At 35.8% G+C, this 27,526-nt stretch overlaps 1 protein-coding gene across 1 annotated transcript in view; it reads right to left on the bottom strand.

Annotated features, from left to right (window-relative positions):
* LOC150085463 (kynureninase-like) overlaps positions 1–27,526 on the bottom strand; it is a 243,115-nt gene that overhangs the window by 159,365 nt on the left and 56,224 nt on the right. The window contains exons 3-4 of the mRNA XM_090374572.1: positions 18,629–18,752; positions 14,752–14,834 (exon numbers count right to left, since the gene is read on the bottom strand). Of these exons, the coding sequence (XP_090230698.1) occupies positions 14,752–14,834; positions 18,629–18,752 (207 nt within the window). The remainder of the gene's footprint in view (positions 1–14,751; positions 14,835–18,628; positions 18,753–27,526) is intronic.

The raw sequence follows: 27,526 nt of genomic DNA, 5'->3' as shown, positions 1-27,526 counted from the left end.
ATGATCCTGCATTGCTTCTTTAACCAGTAACTCCATTATTTTCCTGCATTATGAATATTTCCTGCATTATGATAAATGCAGGAAAATCTGTTGCTGAGGAATTGGTTTTAAACCTCTTGGGTTGAGACATATCATGTTCAGTTTCCGTGTCTGGCCGAGAGCTTGTCAGCTCTAAAGGCAGAAACACATTAAGATCTATATTTGCTTATTTTGGCCCTTGGCAGATTAACTGTTCTGCCAAGGTTTCCGAATGTTAGTTTCGGCTCTTACAATAAGGTCCAAGCAGGATCTGTTTTGTCGGAAACCATATTGGTTGATATTTAGTAGCATTTTGCTTTCTAGTATCCATTTTAATCTCCTATGTATCATTTTTTCTAGTGTTTTACTCAAACAGCTGGTTAGGGAAATTGGTCGGTAGTTTTGTGGAAGTGATTGATCCTTTCCTGGTTTTGGAAAGTCAAGAATTACAGAATGATGCCATGAGGAAGGATAAACACATTCAAGAAATATCCGATCGTAGAATACTAGTAATAATCTTAAAGCTGTATTATTTAGGTGTTTAAGCATTATATAGTAGATTCCGTCCGGTCCTGCTGAGCTGTTTGCTGATCTGTTCAGAGCTTCTTGGAGTTCAGCTAGGATGAATGGTTGATTATAAGGAAGGGACTGGGTGGTGTTAAAATTTAATTTATATTTTTCTGCAGAGGTTTTGACTTTCAGGAAAGGATTGTCGTATGTCGAAGCTGATGATATTTGACTGAAGGTCTCTCCAAGGAAATCGCCTATTTCCTTTGGGGAGGACAGTTCTTGTCCATTCTTAATAAAGATTGGAGCAGAAAAGGGAATGCACTTATTATTTAATTGTTGGATTTTCTTCCATATTAGCTGACTGCTGGTGTCTTCGTGATGGTACTGGCAAATGTTATCCACGATTCTTTTTTGGCTTGTTTCCTGATTTGTCGTGCCCTTGCCTTTTGTTTTTTATATAAAATGAGATTGGCTGTTGTAGGAAATCTACGAAATAGGTTCCAAGCTTTATTTTTTTCTCGTTTTGCACTGTTACAGGCCTCATTCCACCAGTGTTTTGCATGTCTTTTTTGGTTTGCAGAGAATTGAGGAATTGCCTCAGAAGCTGCTGCCAAAATTTGTGCAGTGATGTGCTCTGCGACTTTATCTATTGATTGTGTTTTAATAAATTGATCATCAAAATAAACACGAATGAATATTTTGTCCAGTTCGCTTTTGTGAATTTCCATTTTACTCTGTAATCTGGAGAGTATTATTTTGTTTTTATTTTACATATAATTGGAAAATGATCGCTATTGTGTGGATCATATAAGGTTGACCACTCCATACTGGGGAACAGTATGGGAGAACAGATTGACAGATCAATTGCTGAAGTGGAGCCTGTGGGTAGATGGACATAAGTGTGATGGCCAGTATTTAGCAAGGTTAACTGCTGTTGATTCAGTAATGTCTCTATCATATGTCCTCTTTTATCCATGCTTGAAGATGCCCATTGAAATCTCCAAAAAGGCAGAAAGGTTCTGGCAATTGTGCTATAAGATCTTCTAGTTCTTTAAGCATGAAAAGTCTGTTTGGTGGGAGGTATATTGAAACAAGAGTTAGTGTTATAACAAGCGCAATACGCACAGCAACAGCTTCAAAGTCAGTCTGTAGAGAGATATGTCGAACTGGGATTTTAGAGTTAACTAGTATTGCTACTCCTCCATGTGTGGATTTTGCAGTATTCCTGTCTTTTCTGTACATTGCGAAGTTTCTAATTGAGAGAGTTACCTGTTGTGTTAAATTTGTTTCTTGCAGACAAACACTCACTGGATTGTACTTATTAATCAGGTCATATATATCATCAATATTGGCTCGTATGCCTCTGCAATTCCATTGAAGTATGTGCTGCATTATTTGCTTTTAGGAGTCATGTTTTGATCTGTCTGTTTTTTTGAAGCAGTTTGTTTGTAACGATCTGATTTATTTCTGTCATTTTTGGGGAAAACCGGTCTCTCTGTATCCATGTGTTCTGCATGAAGTTCTAAATATAGTTTCTTCTTGGTCAGTTTTGTTGTCAACATCCATATGTATAGGGAATTGTTTCTTAGTCTGAGCATGATCTGTTGGTACTGTTTTTTCTGCCTTTTTTTGTAGTTTCAGGCATGTTAGGCGGAACTGAAATTGGAGTATTAATTCCTTGTTCCAGTTGCTTGTGTTTGGCAGGTTGTGGGTTAGCATTAAGCAAGGACCTGGCCCAATCTGCAAAAGAAATGTTTGGAGGGACTGCAATGTCAGTTTTAGTAGCAATAGAATTATTGTGTTGGGTTGCTTGTGCATACGTGCGTTTTGGCATAAACTGCATGATGTGCTTTTTGGCTTCCTGATACGTTACTTTGTTTTCTGTTTTGTATTTTTGTATTTCTTTCCCCACTTTCCACATTTCACAATTTTTTGAATATGCCGGATGGTTACCTTTGCAATTGGGACAGGTGAAGGAGGTTACAGTACAATCAGCTTGAGTGCGTTCTGTTGAACCACAGTTTGGGCAAATCATAGTGCCACGGCATGCTACCTGGGAGTGTCCATATTTCTGGCATTTATAACATCTGATGGGATTCGGTATATAGGGACGTATACGACAATTCAGATACCCTGCTTTAACCATTGTTGGTAAGTTTGGGGTACTAAAGGTCAGTATTATGTTCCTTGTTGGCCATCTTCCATCTTTCTTTCCGGATTAATATTCTTTTTGCATGTATTACTCTTTGATCTGTCAATTCTTGTACAATTTCATCCTCTGAGATGTTAATCAGATCCCACTCTGCTATAACTCCTTTAGATGTATTCAGAGTGGCATGAGGCATTATTTTCACTGGAATTCCACCAAAAGTAGTCAGTTTCAATAATAATTCCAAGTGTTTTGGCTTCATTGTTTCTACCAGCAGATCTCCAGACTGTAATCGCTTTACCATCTTCGGTGATCCTGCAGCATTTTCCAAGCATTTCTGGATCAGAAATGGGGGATAATTTGCTAACAGGAGAATCTGATACAGAATGAATAAGGAGAAAGGCTAGGTGATCTTGTTGACATAGATCTGTTTTTTGTCTTTTATTTTGATAAGTGTCATGATCGGGTTGGTCTTGATCAGTAGTTGATCTCAACTGATCAAGTGAGGGAAAGGTTTCTTTGTCCATTTTGTACTCCTTTTGGCCCTGAGGGTTGGCTTTCCCACTCAGGTTACCGGCCCCACCACGGGGAGGCAGGAGTAATGCCACGAGTGGCCAAGCAGTTGTTAGGTTAGTTGGGTTAGTAACTCTAATAAAATTAAAAGGAAAGTTGTCTTTTCTTTCCTGACTTAACTTACAACTTGTAAGATGAAGTCTACAGTGCTTTTTTTTAACTTAAGAGGAAACTAACGGGGAACTTAAAAGAAGAGTGATTCCTTTAAAGGAGAACGCTTTGAATCGCTTTATAGAGCTCAGAAAATCGCTTGGCCATGGAAAAAGCTTGGCATCCGGGGCCTAATATTGTGCAGCCAGTGATCACTGCCATAGGTGCCAAGTTTATGCCACATCCCCCTTATTCACGGACTTAGCCCCATGTGATTTCTTCATGTTTATTATTATTATTATTAGCCATATGGTACAAGGAAGCCTGAGGCTTATGCTGCACCAGCCAAAAAAAAAAAAAAAAAAAAAAAAATTCCCGAGTTACCCCCTGAGAAAGAAAGAAGAGAGAGGAGGAGAGAGAGAGAAAGGGAGAGAGAAGTACAAAGGAATCACCAAGAAAGAGAAGAATGATGATATCCAGCTCAGGACCCTGGGTTTGCCAAGCCCATACTCACCAGATGTGAGCCCCCAGGGTTAAACACACATCTGATAATCTCATGGCCATGTTGGTGCATCTGTCACTCCTAAGTCCGAACTCATAACTAACTGTAAACAAGAGCTGTACCATTAAAAGGGTTGCAAACTAATAATAAATTGAAAGTAGTGTTGTCATTTAAGTGATATAAGTGTAAAGCAAGTGTTTCACAATATTTCAAAAAATGGCTTGCAAGAAGCATTTAATGAGTAGGTATGATGGTGGCAAATGCATGTAAAGAGAGTAATTCAAGAAGGAGAACTCCACAGAAGATTCAGATGATGACAATTAATGATAAGATCTCGCACCAGTCTGCAAATTAAATGATCACCCCTTATACCTTCAACTATCAGAGCCTTATACACCTCGGTTAAATCTCCTCCAATAAGGTGTCAATTTCCAAGCTCTGCAGCCCATACATTTGAAGTCTTTCCTCATGCGGATACCCTTTTGCCTATCTTAGCAGGTGCACTGCCCAGCTTTGGAATCCTTTAAGAAACTCAATGTCTTTTTTTAGGTGTAGGCTACATATTAGACACATTATTCTAAGTGTGGTTTCACAATTGCCTTATAAAGTGGCATTATGCCCTGCTTCCCTCAGCATGAATTGTTGAGGAGGCTTCCACCCTGCAGTGGGTTGATAATGGCTGCACTTTACTTTTATCTCTAGAAGCAAATGTTGAATAAATCATCAAAAGGACACCATAGGCCCTCCTTGCCACCCATCTACATGCCCCTTTTCAGAATCTTTTAGTTTTATAGAATGTTTTCTGGATTTCAGTCAACTTTGTTACTTCTTTCAAATATGGATTACATTCTACATTTCTCTCATATAGAATACATCCTTGACCAATAAGTCAATTTCCACTCAAATTCTATTAATTTTATGGCACTATTAAAAAAAAGAAAGTATCAAATTTCTTAAATCTATCCAGCAAGGAACAGATCCGTGGAGTGGAACTAAGTTCTTGTAAGAAAATCTCCAAGACACCAAGTTGAACGAGATTAAATTATCATATTTTTCAGTTAGAATACTGACAGTGTATTTAAGCTCTTATTATTCACCAACTGATGCACCCCCAATTTGTGTGTCCCTGAACAGAATCATCAAGTGAAAACTGCTCTGGTTCAAAAGTATTTGGTTGTAATAGAAGATTCCTTTGTAAGGGAAATGGGTAATGCTTTGTATAATAAAGATAGGTGGACCAGAACCAGAGTATGTTTGCCAAGAGCAACAAATGATGATGTTACCAACAGATTGTCAGATTTTAAGAGAGAGTGAGAGAGAGAGAGAGAGTGAGAGAGAGAGAGAGAGTATTATTATTCATGCGGAGACTAATGATATTAAACATATACAACCTGACAATTTGCCAGATAAATATAGGACCATGCTGATAAATCCCGCAAGTTAGATCAGAATGTGTATATGTCTACAATTCTATCTAGGCACAATAGAAGGACTATATGCTGAAAGCATTGTAGATTTAACTCACAACTTGAGGGAATCTGCAAGGCTTTTGAAAATAAATTTTTATCAGTGTGGTCTGCACTTTGTAGGCAGAAGGAATCGATTTTATAGAGACAGGATACACTGGAACAGAGGTGGTACAAGGGTTTTTGCCAATATCATTGAGGATACTTTAAATGTTTAGGAAACTGCTAGTTAGGGAGAACAGGGGTAATAAAGGTTAGCATATATCTGATGATATGGGTCAAAGTAATACATTTCAAGAATTCTTGTTTGTTGCCACAGCAGCCAATATTGGCAAGATGTTTCAAAGAAGGACAGTGATGTTTAAAATGAGCAGGAGGCTCATGCTAGGGTAATAAGTTTAAATAACTTCAAGGTGTGTGTGTCAGGGTAGTAAACTATACAAGAACACTTAGTCTTAACTGTGTACAAAGTAGTGTTAGGACTGTTATCAATAAAATTAGTGAATTTGAACTCCTAGTTAGAACAACTACTGCTGATATAATAGGGCTAAATAAAACATGGTACCATCCAGAAATCAGGGATGACAAGTTTTACTATGGTATATGCAATGTATTTAGGAAGGATAGGGAAGATAAAAGGAGTAGTGAATCTGTGTGGTGTGAGTTAGCTGGGGTGGTGCGAGTTATCATTTCCGAATTCAACATTTGGAACTGATCGCATCATTTCTAGAAACTTTCTGCAGTTCTGGCCAGCACGATCACAGAGCTCAATCCCTGTGATTTCTGGCTATGGGGATACCTGAAAGACAGAATTTACTGTGGCAGCACACAGACGCTTGTCAATTTGAAAGCAAGCATTAAACAGATTGTAACCAACATTTCCAATGAGATTCTATGTGAAACTGTCGCACACAGTCCTCCGTTTTCAGAATGTCATCATCTCAAGTGAAGGAAAGTACATCTAATCCTAAGTTAAGTATTCCATCTCATGTTTACAGTGCCAATTTCTCTCTTGGTAGTGAAATTTGAACTAATTTTGTTTTTTTTCTTCTTAAAATCACTTCCCCATACCCTAAGTGACATACTCACTGATTTTCAGTGCTATCTCTAACTGTTTTCACACTAAGGTCTACTGAATAGGGAAAATTATTTTATAACCATCTGGTATATACAGGGTGGTGCAAAATAAGCTAAACAGTTGTTTTCTCTGTAACTTTAGAACAAAATGTAATAAATGAACTACCTAGACGATGAATTAAAGCTTTATTCTTGGAAATTTTTTACATCATATATGAAAAATAATATCGGCCAAATGACCACCTCCCTTCTTGCTTGCAAACATGTGCTCTTCTTGCGGTGTTTTCCATGGCATTTCTCAGAGTTTCAGGAGATATTGCGGCTATCTCATGCCGGATATTCTCTTTTAGGGCCTCTATGGTTTGAGAGTTATTGGCATACACTTTATCCTTGAGATAGGCCCAAAGAAAAAGTCTGGAGCGACCAAATCCGGTGAGCATGGTGACCATCTCACATCACCATTTTTTGAAATAATGCGATTGGAAAAATGCTCCCTTAGGCAGACCATTATGGCTCAAGCAGTGTGAGCCATGGCACCATCTTGTTGGAACCACATACTGTGGTCTTCTGGTAGCTGTGGTATCAAAATATTTTCAACCATTGTCCTATAGTGCGCTCCATTGACTGTCTGAACAACACCATCATCATCCTTGAAGAAATAAGGTCCAATTAGGTAAGGGTGTTACAGCACACCAAACCATTACCTTAGCTGGATGCAGTGATCTCTGGTGAGTTATTCTTGGGTTCGCTCTGCCCCAAAATTGACAGTTTTGTTTATTAACAAAGCAGCTTGAAAATGTGCTTCGTCACTCATCATCAAATTTGAAATAAAATTCTCATCATTTTTTGCAAGGTTTATGAGGTCACGGATGTATTCCAGACATGCTTGCTTGTCTTCGAGATGAAGGGCTTAGACTAATTGAATCTTGTACGGAAACAGATGCAAATCCTTACGCAAAATTCGCTGCAGTGAGTGACAAGAGATTGTCAATTGAGCAGAGCGTCTTCTGGTCAATGTTTGGGGTTGATCTGCAACACTCTCCCATACACATGCAATTGATCGACCACTGCGAGGTCTTCCTGTGTGTCTGGCATCAGCAACAGTTCCCTTTCTTCAAAGTTTGTTTCTTTGTTTGTTTGGATTTTTTGGCGCATTAGCAACTAAGGCTACAATGCGCCAAGGCCAGGTAATATCTAAAAATTTAACCCTTTCTTCAAAGTTTCGAACTGCAGTGTAAATTGTGTTCCTACTCGGTACCTCACAAACGTTATAAAATTGTCTATATGCTCATTGCGGTAAAACTACTGACCAATTGTTTTCCAAGAACATTGTGACTATTTTGGTCTGCTGAGCAATTGTGTACCTCTCCATAATTAAATTCTACAAGGGTTACCTGTAAGATAAACACAAAAATTACAAACCTAAAAATAACTAAAAAAGTTATGATTTTTTTTAAAATGGTCAGCTTATTTTGTGCCACCCTACATATATATACACCCAACGTGCTGTTGGACATTGCTTATGCAGCCACTTACATTCATGGTCATCTTTTTCCTTCTTTCTCCTAATTTATTTTTAGTTGTATGTGTGTGTATGTGTAAAATGAGAAAATTACAGACCTTTGCATATATCTACAATAAAATCATCCATTATATTCAGGTATTATATGAAAAGTTTGTTTTGTACTGAAATACAGCAATGTGGAAAGTTGAAGAGCGGCCACATTTAAATGCAGAACTCACAATGTTGAGTGATAGCCTTGAATGGCAAAGGTTAAAGCCATTTTTAGGAACTAAAAGAAATACTAAATTTCCCTACAAAGCATGACAAAACAGTATACAAGTTGTTTATTTATTCAGTAGCACTGAGAGAGATATATAGAAGGAGAGAAATGCTGATATGGCAAAATATATTCTTTTTATTACCAAAAATGAAATTACATCATTTAACTAAAGTGAAATATCAAGTATAATGATATCATTATACAGATGATTCTGGTTATTTGGGGCACATCGGGACCAGTGCATTTTGGCCCGATTAAGTGGCTGCCCCAATTATGTGAAGTTTCACATAAATAGTTAAAAATACAGCTTTACGATTGATTTTCTGTATGATCAAATCACGTTACAATGGACTCACCATAGTAAAGTACCGTTCACTATACGATATGTAGTAAGCACCAATCATTATGATCGTGTTTGTGAATTGAAGTTTAATTCTATTAAACAGTGCTTCTAGCGAAAATAGGAGGAATATTATCCACAGGCTATAAAAGTAAAGAAATACTGTATTAAGTACAAATTTACACTTTATTACGTTACCAATTAAAAAATTAAATGATACATGAAAATCCAAAGAATATTTTCCACAAGTTAGCAAAATAAAAATAAATTTATGCTTACATACATAGCTTAATTAATACGTACATACTAACTAGTTGATATTTCTATTCACTGACATTTGTGGGTGGGGGTTAAAATTTAAAACAGTAAAAAAGATAAGCAATCAATAACAAAGAACACGGCACACACAAATCGCAAGTAACACGATATGTGCAAGTGAGAACAGAGTAACAAGTTATGAAGCTTAAAAAATAGGAATGAAGAGCAGATTCTGAAAATTAATTTTTTTTATATGATTGAAGCACTAACGGAAAAACCCATTAAACAGGGACCTGCTAATTGTTTTTATTGTTTTATGGTTCTGACCTCCAGAAATCCGGCTGAACCACATGGTATGGTCGGAGACAATTGTAGTAGTAGTAGTGGCATGTGATGCAAGAAAGCAAATGTATAAGCTTATGCAGCATCAGCCAAAAAAAAAATCACACCATCCCCTCCAAATGCCTGTCCAGTTCCTCCTTAAATTTATTCAACCTATCAACTTCCACAACGACAGATGGAAGTTTGTTCCAGCAATTAACCACCTGCTGGCTAAAGGCAAATTTCCGCACATCTATTCTACATCTGTCCTTTCGTAATTTGAATTTATGTCCCCTTAGGTTCGTAATCTGAACAAGTGGAAGGATCCCATCAGAATTCAGCGTGCTGAACCCATTCAAGGCCTTATACACCTCAATCAGATCACTGCGCAGGTGCCTAGTCTCCAGCCACTGCAATTTGCAGAACTTCAGCCTCTCTTGATAAGAGGATCCCTTCATTCCCCTCACCAATCTTGTTGCCCTTCTCTGTACACGCTCAAGTAAATCTACATCCTTCCTAAAATGAGGCCTCCAGACCTGTATGCAGTACTCAAGGCGTGGCCTGACCATTGCCTTATACAGAAGGATAATCACCTCCTTTTCCCTGCTAGCAAAATTCCTATATATCATTGACAAAACCCCATGACCTCCCCTGGCAGCCTGTCTGCATTGCTCAGAAAACTTCATATCTGCCTGCACAATTACTCCCAGGTCTTTTTCATTTTCTACCACATTAAGTGTAGTACCACACAGTTGGTACGTTTCTCTGGGGTTACTTCTACCCATATGTAGTACTTTGCATTTGTCAAGGTTAAACTTCAGTTGCCACTTCTCAGCCCATCTGCCCAAATTATCTAGATCCTGTTGCAGTAGCACACTGCCATTACTGTCATTAACAATCCTGCCAACCTTTGTAACATCTGCAAACTTCAACATTAAGCCTGATATACCTTCATCAATATCATTGATAAATATACAAAACAACAGTGGACCTAACACCGAACCCTGTGGGACTCCACTAATAACATTATTCCAAGAAGAGCAGCACCCATTGATTACCACCCTCTGTCTTCTCGCACTTAACCATCCTTTTATCCATTGTAGCAACTTACCCTTAATACCATTCTGCTCCAATTTGTACAATAGTCTTCCATGCGCAACAGTGTCAAAAGCTTTCCTGAAATCCAAATATATGATATCAAAATTATTTTTTGCATCCAGTTCCTTTGTAACCACATTATAATATCCTATCAAATTTGTCAGACAAAACTTTCCCTTAACAAACCCATGCTGTGTCTGAATTATTGCTGCAGTCCTGTCTAGATGATCCTGCAATGCATCTTTAACCAGCGACTTCATTATTTTACCCGGAACAGAAGTTAAACTAACTGGTCTGTAATTACTCGTGTCACCCCTCGATCCCCCTTTGTGAATTGGGGATACATTTGCACATCTCCAGCCCATGGGACCCTCCCCTGAGTCCAAGGATGCTCTCATAATTATGGCTAAGGGTATGATATATAATTGTATGATAACCTCGAGTGCTGCAGTCTCCTGCCCCAATTAAACGGCATGTTGTCCCAATTAAGTGAAGTACACCCTGGCTATTTTCATGATTGGGTTCTGTTCTTTAAGATTTGTCCCAAATAAACGGTTGCCCCGATTAACTGGTGGCCCAAATAACTGGAATCCACTGTATAATATAAAACAAAATGTTCTTGCAGGACTTTATCCCCCCATGGATTTTTTTTTTTTTTTTCAGTTGTTGGCGCATCGGCTTCTGTGGCCATATTGCACCTCCCAAGGTTTTTGCATTTTTCTACTCTGATCCAAGCCCGAGACAGAATTCGAACCTGTGATCTTTGGGTTGCCAGGCAGACACTTTACCCACCCGGCTAGCCCGGTCAGCTCCCCCACGAATGCACTTATTCTAGAGATTTACACAGTAGGATGATTAAACTGGAATTATTACTGAGCAAAATCAAGCATTTTGAAGGCAAAGAGGGAACATAGAAGTTTCTTATGTATTTCCTCTATGCCTTTAACCCAGCAGTGGTGGCAGGCAACCTAACATATGATCCTCAAAAGTAATATTCCCACGTCAACTGGTAATGAATGATTAAAAACATGAAATTTTTTATACCTTTTAAATATTTCCAACATTTACTGCAGTTATAGTTTCTGAAGTGATTTTATGGTTTTTTTATAAAAATTGCACACAAGAACTTGTCAGGTTACCCACCACCACCATCTTTGGTACTATTTGGCTTTTTGCTTGAAGAGCAGCAGGATACCAGACAAGCATGGGTGCCAGCAGGATATTTTGCAAGGTGGTGAATGTGGGAATAAATTTTTTGTTCTCCAAATTTTTGAATACGTGCAATATTTTAATTAATACACATTTGATCCTATTTTTATTTAAAGATAATGATGAAAATTAATGGGGTCTAGTTCTGTGTTTCAAGAGTTATTTTAATTTTGTTCTTGTTTTGATAAATTATTTGAATTAATATTTTAGTTTATTTTTCTAGAATTTGTATTGTTTTGTTTAAATAAATTAATGAAAATATTAAAAATTGTGTATTATTTCGAAATTCAAATGGGGTGCACTTGCAACCCCATGTGCAAGTGCACCCCCTTTGAAGTGCACCTACCGGTGCCCATGCAGACAAGTGCCAATGGCCGACCGGGCTAGCCGAGTGGGTAAAGTACCTGCCCGGCAACTCAAAGGTCGCGGGTTCGATTCCCGCCTCGGGCTTGGATCAAAGTACTGCAAAAACCTTGGGAGGTGCAATATGGCCACAGAAGCCGATGCGCCAACAACTACCAAATCAAAAAAAAAAAAAAAAAAACAAGTGCCAACACCATGTTTATTTCAAATTACTTGTTTTTCTTCTCCCACTGGTTTAATAAACATCTACATTCTTATCACAGCTGTTTTAAAATATTTATTATTGTTTTCACAGAGTAAAGACAATTAAACAATCTGATATTTTCTCCAGATGCCCACTATGCTGCATGAAACAAAGTATATAAGTTTCAAATTTTGATCGCTGTGAAGCATTGCAAATTTGAAATAAATTTTTAAATAAACCTAAAAACAGAAGTAACTAATAGTATTGAATATGCATAATATTATGCTATTTTAAATTTTTAATAATATTTATATTCATAATATGCATAAATATATGCACATGCACATGTTTGAAATTTCACACACTTCAGAGTCTTGTAAAATGAAAAATGGAAGGGAATAAGATACTGATGTTTCTATTCTATATCTAAACATTTTTTTTTCAAGTTTAAACAGAATTAATATTCTTTTTTTTTTTTTTTTTTTTTTAATAAAAGGTGTAAAACACATAAGCATGTTTTAAAAAATACATACAATAAGTATTGCAATCCATTAAGAAAAAATGAAATAGCAGCATTGTTTGTGCAGAATTCAAAAAAAAAATCCCAAAACATTTTGCAAAAATTAAAGAGAAAGTCAGGAGATCCACCACTGTTTTTGCTACATTTTGGGTGCCACTACAACCAGGTTAAATATATTATAAAGATAATTAGCATTAGTAGAGGCATATGATGCAAGAAAGCAAGCTTATGCAGCATCAGCCAAAAAAAATAAATAAATAAACACTTCCACTTCACCCCTCCGTTCGTTCGAAATACCTGTCCAGTTGAGCCTTAAATTTATTTAGGCTATCAACTTCCACAACAAGGGATGGAAGTCTGTTCCACCAACAAACTACCCGCCGGCGAAAGGCAAATTTCTGCACATCTATCCTACATCTGTCTTTCCTCAATCTGAATTTATACCCTCTCAGGTAATTATTCTGAGCAAGAGGAAGATCACCTCGCCAGTGCTTAGTCTCCAGACACTGTAATTTGCAAAACTTAAGCCTTTCTTCGTAAGAGCAACCCTTTGTTCCATTCACTAATCTTGTTGCCCTTCTCTGTACTCGTTCCAGCAGCTCTACATCCTCCTTGAAATGAGGCCTCCAGACCTGTATACAGTACTCAAGGTGTGGCCTCACCATTGCCTTATACAAGGGAATAATCACCTCCTTATCCCTGCTAGAAATATTCCTGTATATCATTGACAAGACACCAGTGCTTGGAGGCACTTTAACCAGTGCCTCCATTAATTTTCCTGGAACAGAAGTTAAACTCACAGGTCTATAATTACTTGTGTCAGCCTTTGATCCTCCTTTGTGAATTGGGGTCACATTTGCACATCTCCAGTCTATGGGTACCTCTCCTGAGTCCAAGGAAGCTCTCATAATTATGGCTAAGGGTTTGCTTACTTCCTTTGCTGCCTCCTTTAATATAACTGGATAGATCCAATCCACCCCAGATGCCTTTCTTGTGTTTATCTTCAACAATTTCTCCTCCACTTTACTCTCAGTTATTACAAGATTATCTAGCTTACTGCCAGAGTTGAATACACCTCTGGCATTCCTCTCACCGAATAACTCCTCATGCGTGAATGTCGATGCAAAATATTCGTTTAGTTTGTTAATTACCTGAGCAGGATCATCAACAATTGAACCATCGATATCAAGTGGACCAATCTGATTCATCCCCTTCCTTCTAGAGTTTACATAAGTAAAGAACTGTTTCTTGTTTTTCTTTGCATCCTTTGCCAAAGATTTCTCGTAATCTGCCTAGCCTCCTTTGTAACTTGGTTACAGATCAACTTATATCTATCATAGGCTTCTGTGTCACGTGTTAATTTATATGTATCCCATGCATTTTTCTTCTCTGCCACATATCTCATTAGTTCATCTGACATCCATTTAGGCCTAAACCTTGAACAATATTTCTTAGTTGGTACGTAAAGCCTAGTAGCTTCCAAGATAAGTTCTTTGAATGCTTCCCATTTTGAATTTACTGTTGATAACATCATCGGTTGGTCCCACTGTATAGAATTTAAATACTGTCTCAGACCATCGTAGTCGCCTTTACGGAAGCTATAACCCTTCCCTTTACCCCTGATGGTAGTTACCTCTTTGAGTAAATCCCACTTCAGCACACTGTGATCATTTCCACCTAGTGGTTCATTTATCTGCAGATTCTTAATGCATCAAGAATCACTACTGATAATCAAATCAAAAGTATTACTCCCTCTAGTTGCCTCCCAAACATGCTGATGTAGAAAGCAATCATCCAATAAATCCACAAAAGCCTTGCTAGTGTGCGAGTGAACAACCCACAAATTCCAGTCAATATCTGGGAAATTAAAATCCCCCATTATAAGACTCTGATTTACTGGCCCACTCTATTTCCCTGTACAGTTTCTTATTATACTCATCAGAGTCATTAGGCCTACAGCACACTCCTTCTCTCAATTTTGATCTTCCAATGTTTATGTCACACCAAACTGACTCGACACTGCATTAAGGTCTAATAAGATATGCATTATGAAAGTACCAACACAAAATGATATAAAAGTAAGAATTATGAATTTGCTGGAATGAGTTTTGTCTCACTAAGTCATTGATATTTAATGACAAAGTGTTCAAAAATATAATGGATTATTTCTATAGTCTTCATATATATTGTGTTAGGCTTCAGTTTATAGGAAAGAGAGGACAAAAAAATTTAGTGATATCAATATATCTAATAGCAATAGTATTAAAATGAGTATAAGCAACTCCCTACCAACAAGTTTTCCCATTAGTTCTTTTGGAGGAAGATCACAATATGCAGCCGGATTATATCCGTGGAAATGGGAATACAGTCCTCTACAAATTTAAAAATGCTCAAATTAGTATATTTTTAATGTAATAAATTTTTTTTCACTTTAAAAATATTATCAAATTTAATCAAATAATATGGCAAACGTGGGTGCCGGCAGCATGGTGCAAGATAGTGCAAGTGCACCACCTTTGGATGTCAAAGTAATAAACAATTTTTAATATTCTCATTATTTTATTGAAACATTCAAACAATACATAGTCTACAAAAAAAAAAAGCTAAAATATTAATTCAAATAATTTGTTAAAACAAGAACAAAATTAATATAAAACTCTTGCAGAACAGAATTAGACCCAGTTAATTTTTGTCATTATTTTTAAATAAAAATTGCAATCTTCTCAGCTTCTATGCGAACATAATTTGATATAGTTGTGTTCACAAAATCTTCATTGCCAATGATGAAATTTCGTGCCTTTTTCTTTTTCACTCTGCCTGAATGAGCTCACAGTCTGTAAGATATCACATGTATTGAAAAATTTGTTGGGAAAAACCATTTATTCCCACATGCGCCACCTTCAGTCTGTGGGGTAGTACAGTGGTATCGTCACTGTCCTCCCCACACTGAATGGAAAAGGCCTAGGTTCTTATGGGCTTTTTTCACTCCATAGCTGAGTTAGTTGGTCTCGGGCGTAGATAGCAAGGTTTTTATCCAGAAACAAGTTTTTTCATCCAGCAAAACAGGCAAATTGACTAGAGAACACATGCAATTTACAGATACAATACACATGGGTATATGTAATAACTTACTGGGTGACCCGATTTTGATACAGTAGAATGTCGATTATCCGAATTAATTGGGACCAAGGTCGGTTTGGTTAATCAAATAGTTTGGATAATCAAACATAAATGAGAATACCCAGTTTATACGAAACAAAGTGTAATTAGGCCTACAATTAAATTATTGTACACGAGGTTATTGTTACTGTATTTTGAAATATGAAGTATTATAAAAAATAATTGATTTAGGAAATGGTTTGCAAATAATAACCAAAACATTTTGAAGAAACAATGTATATTATATATTACATTTATTTTGAACTTACCTAATTGTTTTACATGGTTTCAACTATAAATCACACTTTTTTTTTTTTTTACATAAACAAAAATATACAAACACAAGTAACTGCACACAAATAAAAGTATAATGAATCTTGGGAAGGTTTATTTTTTAAAATATGTAATCTCGAATTTTTCTTTGAACTATGTGACATTGTCTTTTTTTTTTTGTGGTGAGGTCTCTCTCACCCTCTTTAAAATAGCAATATCTCCATAGAACTACATTCAGACAGTTGCTCACACCATACCATTGCAGTTTCTAACCAGTGAAGGCCTCCGCATGAGTGGGCCCGCTCCCTCTTCTTTTTCATCATCAAAATCACCTTGGTTCAAGTCAGCACACTCTTCATCTTGGACTAATGCAACAATTTCTTCTTTGCTTAAAATATGATAACCGGGATCATCAGCATCATTATTTAACCATGCCTCTGCAACATCTTGCCCACACTCGGAAAACTTGAGAATCCCTTGAAATAAAGTTACAATCTCACCTATGTCTTCATTCAAATCTTGCACATGTGTGACCATCTCTTCAGCAGCACCTCAAAGTTTATGCCATGCCTTTTTTCAGATTTCTTTCTGACAACATGTTCCAGGCATCTGCTAACATGTAGATACAATACTTAACGTTGAGCTTCTTTGAAAACTCAACCACGCTCTCTTCATCTCCCTCTAGTAGCAGCAAGTGACATAATACTTGTTTTTTGTACATCTTTTTTAGATTTTCTACAACATCTTGATTCATTGGCTGCAGCAGGGCTGTAACATTTGGCGGTAAAAACCTGATAATGAATTTCGCATCAATTGAATTCATTTTTCAAGAGGAGGGTGGGATTGTGCATTATCAATAATAAACAAAACTTTACGAGATTTACCCTAATTTTCTCGATGCCTCTTCACACTTGGAATAAAATCTTGGCTAAACCAATACAAACCCCAAGGGCTCACATCTGGTGAGTATGGGCTTGGCAAACCCAGAGTCCTGAGCTGGGTATCATCATTCTTCTCTTTCTTGGTGATTCCTTTTTACTTCTGACTCTCTCTCTCTCTCAGGGTGACTTGGGAATTTTTTTTTAGCTGGTGCAGCATAAGCCTCAGGCTTCCTTGCACCATACAGTTAATAATAATAATAATAATAAAAAACAATGGAATTCATCCAAGCATTTTTCTGTCCTTTATATCGTACTAGTAGGCATTTTACACCTTTAAAGCATCTTAGGTTCCCCAATCACCAACAATGGTAAAACATGCTGTCCACTTGCATTTGCACTCGTCGTAACTGTAACACGCTGTTTGTTAGCTTTGAAATAAGGAGCAGCCATTTTGCGTCGTGATGCAAGTGATTTTTGAGGGAGTGACTTCCAATTAAGACCAGTTTCGTCTGCATTGTAAACATCATCCTTGGAAAACCTTTTTCTTCCGTCATTTTCATTTTCAGAAAAGACTCTTTAAAAGCTTCTGCTTCCAGGACATTACCTGATAAAGCTTCTCCTTGAATTTCAAGTTCCCTTATACCGTGGCAAGATTTGAAAATTTTCAGCTATCCTGTACTGGCTTTAAATTCAGATGGGCTTTTAAAATTTTGATTCAATTGTAACTGATGACTTTTTTGCATAACAGAGGTCCAGAAATAGATTTCACCTTGATTTCACTTTTGTAGAAAACATAAATAAACAGAGACTTCTATTTTCTCATCACTAGCTTTTTTCGTAGTTTCCCGTTTTTTAGAGCCATCTTCATTGTCTAACTTTGAAATAAACTTCAAAATTTCATTTTTTTCTGCTCTTTAGATCAGATATGGTTGCTTTAAAAATCTTAGAAAGAGATGCACTGGTTTTGCCCTTTTCCAGTCTATTAATAATTGTTATCTTGTCTCCTATTGACAACACATTGCGGTTTCTTTTGCCTGTAGATGCCATTATTAACACAAAGGGGCAGCAGTATTAAAATTAAAAAGCAAAATGGCACAATATTTCACTTTGAAATAGCCACGTACAAAAACTCAAACATTGAGCAATTCAAAAGAAAACACCTGAAATAACCTCACACTGCACTGGCTCGCAGCAGACTGAGTGAAAGCTAAACCCCCCACTATACTCCTGTGCTCACAACAGACAGACAATGACACAACAAAGCCACGGGAGACTATCCTGGGTCCACACAGTAGTTAAATCATTTGATTTTTAACTCCTGTAATGACAAATTTAGACTATTTCTATGGTATATTGCATATATCTTCGAATAAATAATCGGAAACGAATGCATCAAGTGGCAGGAGTAATATTTCAGAATAACAACCAGTGCACTAAAAGTAGATACTGTAATTTTGGGGGGAGGGGCAATGGTTTGGATAAATTAACAGTTCAAATAATCGACATTCTACTGTAGTTTGTTTCTTTTTTTGCACCACCTTTCAAAATATCCTGCTGGCACCCATGATGGCAAAGATTTTCCCAATTATAAAATCTTAATTTGTGCAATTTTGTTGCAATGAGAAAAAAAAAAAAAAACTACAGAGAAAATCTAAACAAGAAGAGCATTATGAGACTATGGCATTTATTTGCTGAATGCCATAGTCCCATAGAGTTAGACTTTTATGGAACCATTGTATTAAACTGTTTTATGAAAAATAGTAAATAATAAGATCCATAAAACAGAAAAATTATTAAAGAAAGAGGAGAAAAAGCACATAAACAGTATTTCAAAACACACAGCAAACACTTACAATTTTTTCCAGTTATTTAGAACCTGATAAACATTGTGCTCTAATGATTTTGGCTGAAGACCCAGCGACTGTGAGCTGAAATACAGACATTCTTCATCACCCTCAGTTATTAGGTTAAGATGCACTGAAAGATGGGTAAGAAAAAAATCACATACAACTAGTAATTAACAGAATAAATAAATAAATATGTAAGTACAAATATAATATATGAACCAATAAATCCAGATAAGGCATCAGTGTCTCATCTACATAATAACATTACCATTAGCATTAGTAAACGCATATGATGCAAGAAAGCAAGCAAGCTTATACAGCACAGCATCAGCCGAAAAAAAAAAAAAAAAAACTTCTCATTTCACCCATCCATTCACTCCAAATGTTTGTCTAGTTCTGCCTTGAATCTATTTAAGCTATCGCCTTCTACAACAACAGATGGAATTTTGTTCCAGAAATCAACCACACGCTGGCAAAAGGCAAACTTCGCACATTTATCCTACAACTGTCTTTCCTCAATTTGAATTTATGCCCTCTCAGGTGATTATTCTGAACAAGAGGAAGAATCCCATCAGCACTGAGCATGCTCAAACCATTCAAGGCCTTATACATCTCAATCAGATCACCTCACAGGTGCCTAGTCTCCAGACACTGTAATTTGCAAAACTTAAGCCTTTCTTCGTAAAAGCAACCGTTTGTTCCTTCACTAATCTTGTTGCCCTTCTCTGTACTCGTAAATTTATTTACTATACTCCTAGTATTGGTGTACATGCAAATATTATTATTATTATTAGCCATATGGTGCAAGAAAGCCTGAGGCTTATGCATCACCAGCCAAAAAAAAAAAATTTTCTGACTTACCCCGATAGAGAGAGAGAGAGAGAGAGAGAGAGAGAGAGAGAGAGAGAGAGAGAGAGAGAGAGATAACAAAAAAAGGGAATCGCCAAGAAAAAGAAGAATGATGATATTCAGCTCAGGACCCATGGTGTGCCAAGCCCATACTCACCAGATGTGAGACCCTGTTGTTATTATTCTTAATTTGATTTAATTGATTAACAATAAAAATTAATAAAATTAATCAATTTAATTGATTAATTGATAATACTACACTAAGCTAATATATTTGTAAATACAGTTATGCATATTATGCTATTCAAGTTTTACGTTATACCTTATGCCATAGAGTAGTAAGATAGTAGTATCTGTGCTAGTAGTATCGTACGACTAGCACAGAGTAGTACGTTATTACTCTGTGCCTTACGCTATCAAGCAACTTGGTAACTTGGGTAAAAATCTTAGCCAACATGGTAAGATTACCTGGTTGGCTAAGATTTTTGCAGCTCTGGTGAATTATTTTCTCTAAGTAGCTTTATAGTCTTAGTCAAGCGATTTTCAAATTTAATACTTAGTGTCTGTAGATCTTACTGTCATAACTTGCTGCCATTGTTATACGATATGGAACAGCATAACATAAATCACGAACTTAATAGCGTAAGGTTTAACGTAAAACTAAATGCGAAATACATAGCACTGTATTAGAAATCTGTTAGATTAGTATAGTATTATCAATTAATCAGTAAAATTTATTAATCTTATTAAATTTCATTGTAAATTAAATTATACTTAACCAAAAGAAAAATAACAGTTGAAGTAGAAAATACAAAGGGAAAAATCATATAATGTAAAGAGAGGAATACCTCGGGGCACTCATGCAGAGCCAATCATGTTCAACATCTATACAAATGATATATTTGAAGTAATAAAGAACTCCTTTATAAAAATTTATGCAGATGATATAATCTTATATACAATTGGATTGTAAATCTTTAGCCAATTTTGTCAGAAACTGGCTAAAGATTTAATTGGCTAAAGATTGGCTAAATCTTTAGCCAATAATTGGCTAAAGATTTACAGCAGGATGTAATACCTTCACAAACTTGGTTGCATGATAATAAATTAGCACTCAGCTATGAAAAATCAAAATTTTTCGTAATTAGACATCCTCATCAAACCTTGGACATACATCCCTCTATTAAATTACATAAACATGAATGCCTACATGATCAGAATTTCCAGAATTGCAAATGTCTAACTGTGGAAGAAGTTTCAAATCATTGTTACCTTGGGTTATGGACTGTTTGTTGTTTGTTTGTTTGTTATTTGGTTTTTAGGATCATTAGCAACTAAGGCCATATTGCTCCGGGATATGCGGTGGTCATTCCCTTGACCTTTCCACATCCTCCGTATTTGGTGGTGACGGGCTCAAACCCCGGTCTAATCAAGAAGCGTGTGCTACGCACTGCTGCTCCTTCCCACCTGGCTACGGAGGCGCCCGGGTTATGGACTGACTACAGTCTAAGTTGGACAATGCATATAACAATTTGTACAAAAAAATGAGATTTTATGTCTACTTTTTTTTACTACATTAAGAATAAGTTAAAACTTAGAACAAAAGTTACCTTATATTATGCATTAGTGGACTCCCAACTCAATTATTTAGTAAATGTATGGGCACAAGCAAATCTAACTGAAATAAAGGTAATAAACAACTTAATTAACAGGATTTTGAGACTTTTAATGGGGACAAACTTTTGGAATAACCTGAATAAGAGAAGGCAATTTTTGTTGAAATATAAAATACTTTATCCAGTTCAAAAACTGAAGTTAAATTTAATCTTGAAAAATCTTAACACTATTTTTGAAGAGTCGAATCTGCAAAGAAATGTCTCACATAATTTAAGGAACCCAAAAGCAATTGTTTTGCCTCACCCTAGGGTACTAAATAGATTTGGAGATAGGCATACAATGAATATAATAAACAACTTGTTGGCTAGTGTAGATTTCAGGCTCAGGAGAAGTTATAACTCCAAAATAAAATTCTTAATAAGAAAATTTTTGATACTCAATGCTACAGTAGATTAGAATTGCTATGCAGATAAATTGCTATCTCTGCTTGCAGTGCGGAATGTACTATGTGTTGTGATTTCATTATCTTTTTTGTTAGATAACAAATTTTTATGCAAAAACTTGTAAATGAAGAATTACAACTTTTCAATAAATTTACTTTTCTTAACAAGTTCATTCATTGTAAACAAATTCTCTTGATAAAAGTAAAATAAATTGTATTGTATTGTATTGTATTATTACAATACAATACATCAGATCATGTATTGTATTATTAATGTATTGTATTATATCAGATCATGTATTGTATTATTCATGTATTGTATTATTCATGTATTGTATTATATCAGATCATGTATTGTAATATTGATATCCCAATATTGCAACAAAAATTACTGAAATATGGTATAAGGGGAAGAATCAATCAACTCTTAGCATCCAAATTCTTGTAGCTGCTGATAATCTCCCCTTTGATCAACAAATTTTTTAATTTCGTTCAGCAAATTTCAAAATCTCTGTAGAAACTTACTCCGACTCAGCCACTTCACATTTGTGTATGATATCAGATCTGGTTCATTTTTATCGAGTCGCATTTTGAAAAGTCTTCTTTGAAGAGATTGTTCTCTGATGGAATTCACAATTTTGAAAGCTATGTCCATAACACTTTTAGTATTTAAGTATTTAATATTTTGCTGGCTAACACATGTTAGCCAGTAAAATATGATGTGGTAACTCAAAAAATCTGGGAATTCATCATCCTTTTGGCACAATGCAATGAATCCGTTAAGATGCCCTGTCATTGCTTTAGCTCCATCTGTTGTTATTGATACGAGCTTAAATAGTGGTAATTTATTTTTTTCATTAAAATTTTTGAATGCGTTAAATATGTCAAGACCTCTAGTGTTTCTCTTTTAATGAAACCATACCCAGCAATTCTTCTCTAGTGGCAGAATCATTGAAACCCAGACAAATAAAAACGAGCAATTGAGCTGTATGACGTCTTTTGATTCATATAGTTGTAAAGAAAAGGACACAAAATTAGCAATATGAGCATGCAATTGTTCGCTCACATTTTTACTCATTTTTTCAATGCGTCTCATCACAGTATTTCGAGATAATTGCAGATCTTGAAGAGCACTTTTAATTTCATTTTTTTTTTCTTAAAATTTTCAAAAAGAGAATCTGTTATTTCTAAAAATATGTCTTTGATGAACTGACCATCTGTTAAAAGAGAATCTGTTATTTCTAAAAATACGTCTTTGATGAACTGACCATCTGTTAAAAGAGAATCTGTTATTTCTAAAAATACGTCTTTGATGAACTGACCATCAGAAAATGGTTTGTATTTTTTTGCAAGAAGATAACTCTTTAAATGATGCAATAGTTACTGCTTTAGATTGTAAATTAGATGTCATTAAGAAATATTGTTGTGTGAATAATCTGGATTTAAGTTCTTTTAATTTATTTTTTATAAGGGTCACTATTAGGCAAAAAATCTGATTGGTATTTACCACGGAGTGCTTTGAAGTGCCTTTCTAAATTTCCTTTTTTGGGTTTCTAAATTTCCTTTTTCACGGAAGCATTGCAAATCAAATAAAATTTTTCTTTTATTATTACAAAAAAGTATTCTAGTTCCCACCCTTGATGAAAATGATACGTTTTACTCTTTTTCATAGTATTCATTTTAAGTCAAATATTAAATTAACGTATAAGTACTGTCCGGTTATTAATATTAAGTAAGCTAAATAAGGATTTCACGCATACACTATGCTCTCCACAACGAAACTGTGTGAATTTTCACTAAACAAGCACACTGGCTGCATGGCAACAAGAGTAGTCACATGGTTAAATGGATTTGTAATAAGCATATGCAGTGGAACGCATAATGATGATAACATTTAGATTTTTACTAATCTGTTTTTTATATATATATAAAATTCGTCGTGATCGACCAAAATTAAAGCAGTGATCGACTTGTTGGCCACCCCTGATCTACAGTAAGCACCAGTTATAGTGATCGCTGGTTATTAGAATCAGCCGCTTTGTAGAATCACATTTTCGGTTATAAAAATCAATTTTGAATGCCTCTGTAATATTTTTATAAAGGTAACATTCTTTTCTAAAGGTCTGGAGGTCACATTTATAGAAGTCACAACCATAAAACAATAAAAACAATTTGCAGTTTCCAGTTTATTGAGTTTTTCTTTTAATGTAAATCTGTTAGTGCAATCAACGGGTAGTAAACTTGATCTTATTGCATTTGCGATAATACCGATGGCTCGAATTTTGTTTTCATGTTATTATGGTGAAATGTGTTTCCCCTTCACTGAAATCTGCTCTTCATTTCTATATCTAAACTTCGTCTCACTTGCGTGTGTTGTGTTAGTTCCAATTTGTATGTGCCATGTGCTTTGTTATTGATTGACGTTTATCTTTTTTACCGTGTTTTAAATTTTACTACCCAAAAAAAAAAGTAAGTGAACAGAAAGAGAGTGAATTGTGAGTTTTTAAATATAAGCTACAAATTATAGAAATGTACGATAAATTAAACTTGGGCAATATGTCTCAAAGGGAAGCAGCAGTAAAATTAGGAATGCCTGAGTCATCTTTACCAAAATTATTAAAATTATGTCACACCTTAAACACTAATGTGATTAGTGAAACCAGAAAAAGGAAGCATGAAGGGAAATGCCAAACAGTAGATGAACCTCTGTTTGTTTGGTTCAAACAGGCCAGCTCATTTAATTCCCCAATCGATTGTAGCATTCTTCATAAAGCTAATGATTTTGCTGAAAAACTACAGGAAGAGTTTAAGGCAATAACTGTGTTAAGCACTTATGAAACAGGGCTATCTCAGACCACTGCATGATTTTTAAAAATTCTGCGTCTGCAGGAAAGAAGATAAAGACAGGATTACAGTTCTTTTAACATGCAACATGAGAGGAACAAACAATCAAAATGAAGCAGTTGTTATCGGCAAGAGTAAATCACCTAAATGTTTTAAAGGAGTAAAACAGCTGCCTGTTGAATATGCCAATGCTTGGATGACAGCTTCTTTATTTGAAGATTATCTTCTTAAAAGGGATTTGCAATTGGATAAGAAAAACAAAAAAATTGCATTAGTTTTGGACATCTGCCCAGCTCATCCAAAGTTGACTTTCAAAAACATTGAATTAGTTTTTCTACCTTTGAATATCACATCACTGATTCAACTTCTCAACCAGGGAATAATAAAAGCTTTTAAGACCTTTTATAGATCGGATATGAGGTGAAGAACCATCCACAATGAGTGCCTGGAATGAAGTTTCTGAACTCTACATTAGCAACTGTTTCAAAAAATGCAGATTAATTATTCATGATGGTCAACTAAGTCACGATACTGATCACGTTGAAAAGTCTGAAGACACAGGTGAACAGGAGTTTAATGACTGGGTGGATATAGATGGTGATCTACAAGTTACTAAAGCTTTAACTGTTACTGATAACTTTGCTGAGGAGGACGAGATAAATGTAGATGAACCTGAACAAATTCCAGTTACAAAACGGCAAACTTAAATTATCTAAAATAAGTGACTATTTTAAATTATAATCATTACAAAGTGTTATACGTTTAATTAATATGTATATTAATTAAGCTACATACATAAGTGTAAATTTATTTTTATTTTGCTAACCTGTGGGTAATATTCTGATTTTCATATATCATTTAATTGGTAATAAACTTTTGATAATAAAATGTAAATTTGTGCTTATATTTATTTTTATAGCCTCTGGATAATATTTGTTGATTTTCGCTTATTAGAATCAAAATTCAGTTTGCAGACGTGATCACTATAACCAGCGCTTACTGATTTTGATTCATATAGATGGAGGGAGGGCAATAACATACTGATATAAATAATTATTATTATTTATATCAGCATGTTATGAAAATTACTAGGACAAAGGGGTTGGGCAACACAAGAATTCTTTGTGGGGTGCAGTCATGGAGCTTTATGTTGGAATGTGATGAGTAAGGTTTCAGTTGTTAAAGGGAGGGACAGGGGCTTTGGTTTCAAGGAAGTGGAATATGCCAGTATAAAATTATACACGTCCTCTATTAATTAGGAAGACAAATGGAGGGCAAATACAGGAACTGCCTGTCTTACGTAATACTCGACTTACAGAAATTCGACTTTATGTAAGTTTTTGCTGGCCAATGCAAACTTAAAAAAATCGTGGAAACATATTTTGCATCCCGTAGGAATCTTTGGAGGTATCGTGAAAATATCATAATGTGAACCCAATGGTTTTTTTTTTGTAATTCGTTCCAAGTCCTTGGAAGTTGAAAATTTTTCTATATTACTAAGCTGTTTATCTCTTTAAAAGGTCATATTTATAATGGAAATTGCACTACCCTTTCATTGTTATCATATGTTCCCATTATAAGAATCGATTTTGAATGACTTTGTGATATTTTTCTAAAGCACATTTCTGGAGGTCACAACCATAAAACAATTTGCACTTTCTGGTTTATTGGACTTTTCTGTTTAGTGCATCTAATTATAAATGGGTAGTAAACTCAATCTTATTGCATTTGCAATAATACTGATAACTGCAATTGTGTGGGTTTTTATGCTGTTATGGTGAAATGTGTTCCCCCTTCACTGAAATCTTCAATCATATAAAAAAACAAATTTTCAGAAACTTCTTTTCATTCCTATTTATGTATTACAATGGTGAAGGGAAAGCGACCAACGAAAAGTGCAAGTGGTGGTAGTGCCAGGAAATGAAACAAAATTGATTTAGAAATGATGAAAATGATTAAGAAGTACGAAGCAGGACAAAGTTTGTCTTCTAGTGCAAGGGAATTAGGTCTCGCTGCTTCAAAAGTGAATATAAAAGAACATGTCAAAGGATTAACGCACTTAAAATCAACAGTGATCACAAAACAGCGTTCAGATGCTATATCGAAGGTGGAACAGCTGCTAATAATATGGATGGAAAATCAGATTCAGAAGCGAGTGCTCCTGAGTTTAATGACCATTCAAGCAAAATTAACAAGTATTTATAAAGATATTAAGGATAAGTACGGCGAACCCCAAGCCAAGTTTGTGGCAAACAATGGGTGGTTTAATAGGTTCAAGCATCACAATGGTTTCCATAATGTTAAAGTATGTGGTGAAGTTGCCAGTGCCAATTCTGCAGCTGCAGAGAAATTTTGTGATGTGTTGGAAAAAATTATTGATAAAGGCGGCAATTCAACGCAGCAAATTTTTAACGTTGATGAAGACTGCTCTGTATTGGAAAAAAATGCCAGATTGAGCATACATTGCCAAAAAGGAAAATACAATGCCAGGTTTCAAGGCTTCAAAAGATAGGGCCACTCTCTTGCTTGGGACTAATGCAGTGGGAGATTAGCATTAGCATTAGCAGAGGCATTTGATGCAAGAAAGCAAGCTTATGCAGCATCAGCCAAAAAAAAAAAAAAAAACCCACTTCCACTTCACCCCTCTGTTCGTTCAAAATACCTGTCCAGCTGAGCCTTAAACTTATTTAGGCTGTCAACCTCCACCACAAGGGATGGAAGTCTGTTCCACCAACCAACCACCCGCTGGCTAAAGGCAAATTTCCGCACGTCTATCCTACATCTGTCTTTCCTCAATTTGAATTTATGCCCTCTCAGGTGATTTTTCTGAGCTAGAGGAAAAATCCCATCAGCATTGAGCATGCTTAAACCATTCAAGGCTTTATACACCTCTATCAGATCACCTCGCTGGCAGGCGCCTCCGTAGCCAGGTGGGAAGGAGCAGCAGTGCGTAGTACACGCTTCTTGATTAGACCGGGGTTCGAGCCCGTCACCACCAAATACGGAGCATGCGGAAAGGTCAGGAAATGACCACCGCACCGGAGCAATATGGCCTTAGTTGCTAATGCTCCTAAAAAAAAACCAAATAACAAATAAATAAATAAAATAACCTCGCTGGTGCCTAGTCTCCAGACACTGTAATTTGCAAAACT

This window comes from Mastigoproctus giganteus, chromosome 5 (assembly GCF_048544385.1).
Source record: "Mastigoproctus giganteus isolate SK-2022 chromosome 5, ASM4854438v1, whole genome shotgun sequence".
Classification (NCBI taxonomy): Eukaryota; Metazoa; Arthropoda; class Arachnida; order Uropygi; family Thelyphonidae; genus Mastigoproctus; species Mastigoproctus giganteus.
This window is presented reverse-complemented; position numbering and strand designations above follow the sequence as displayed.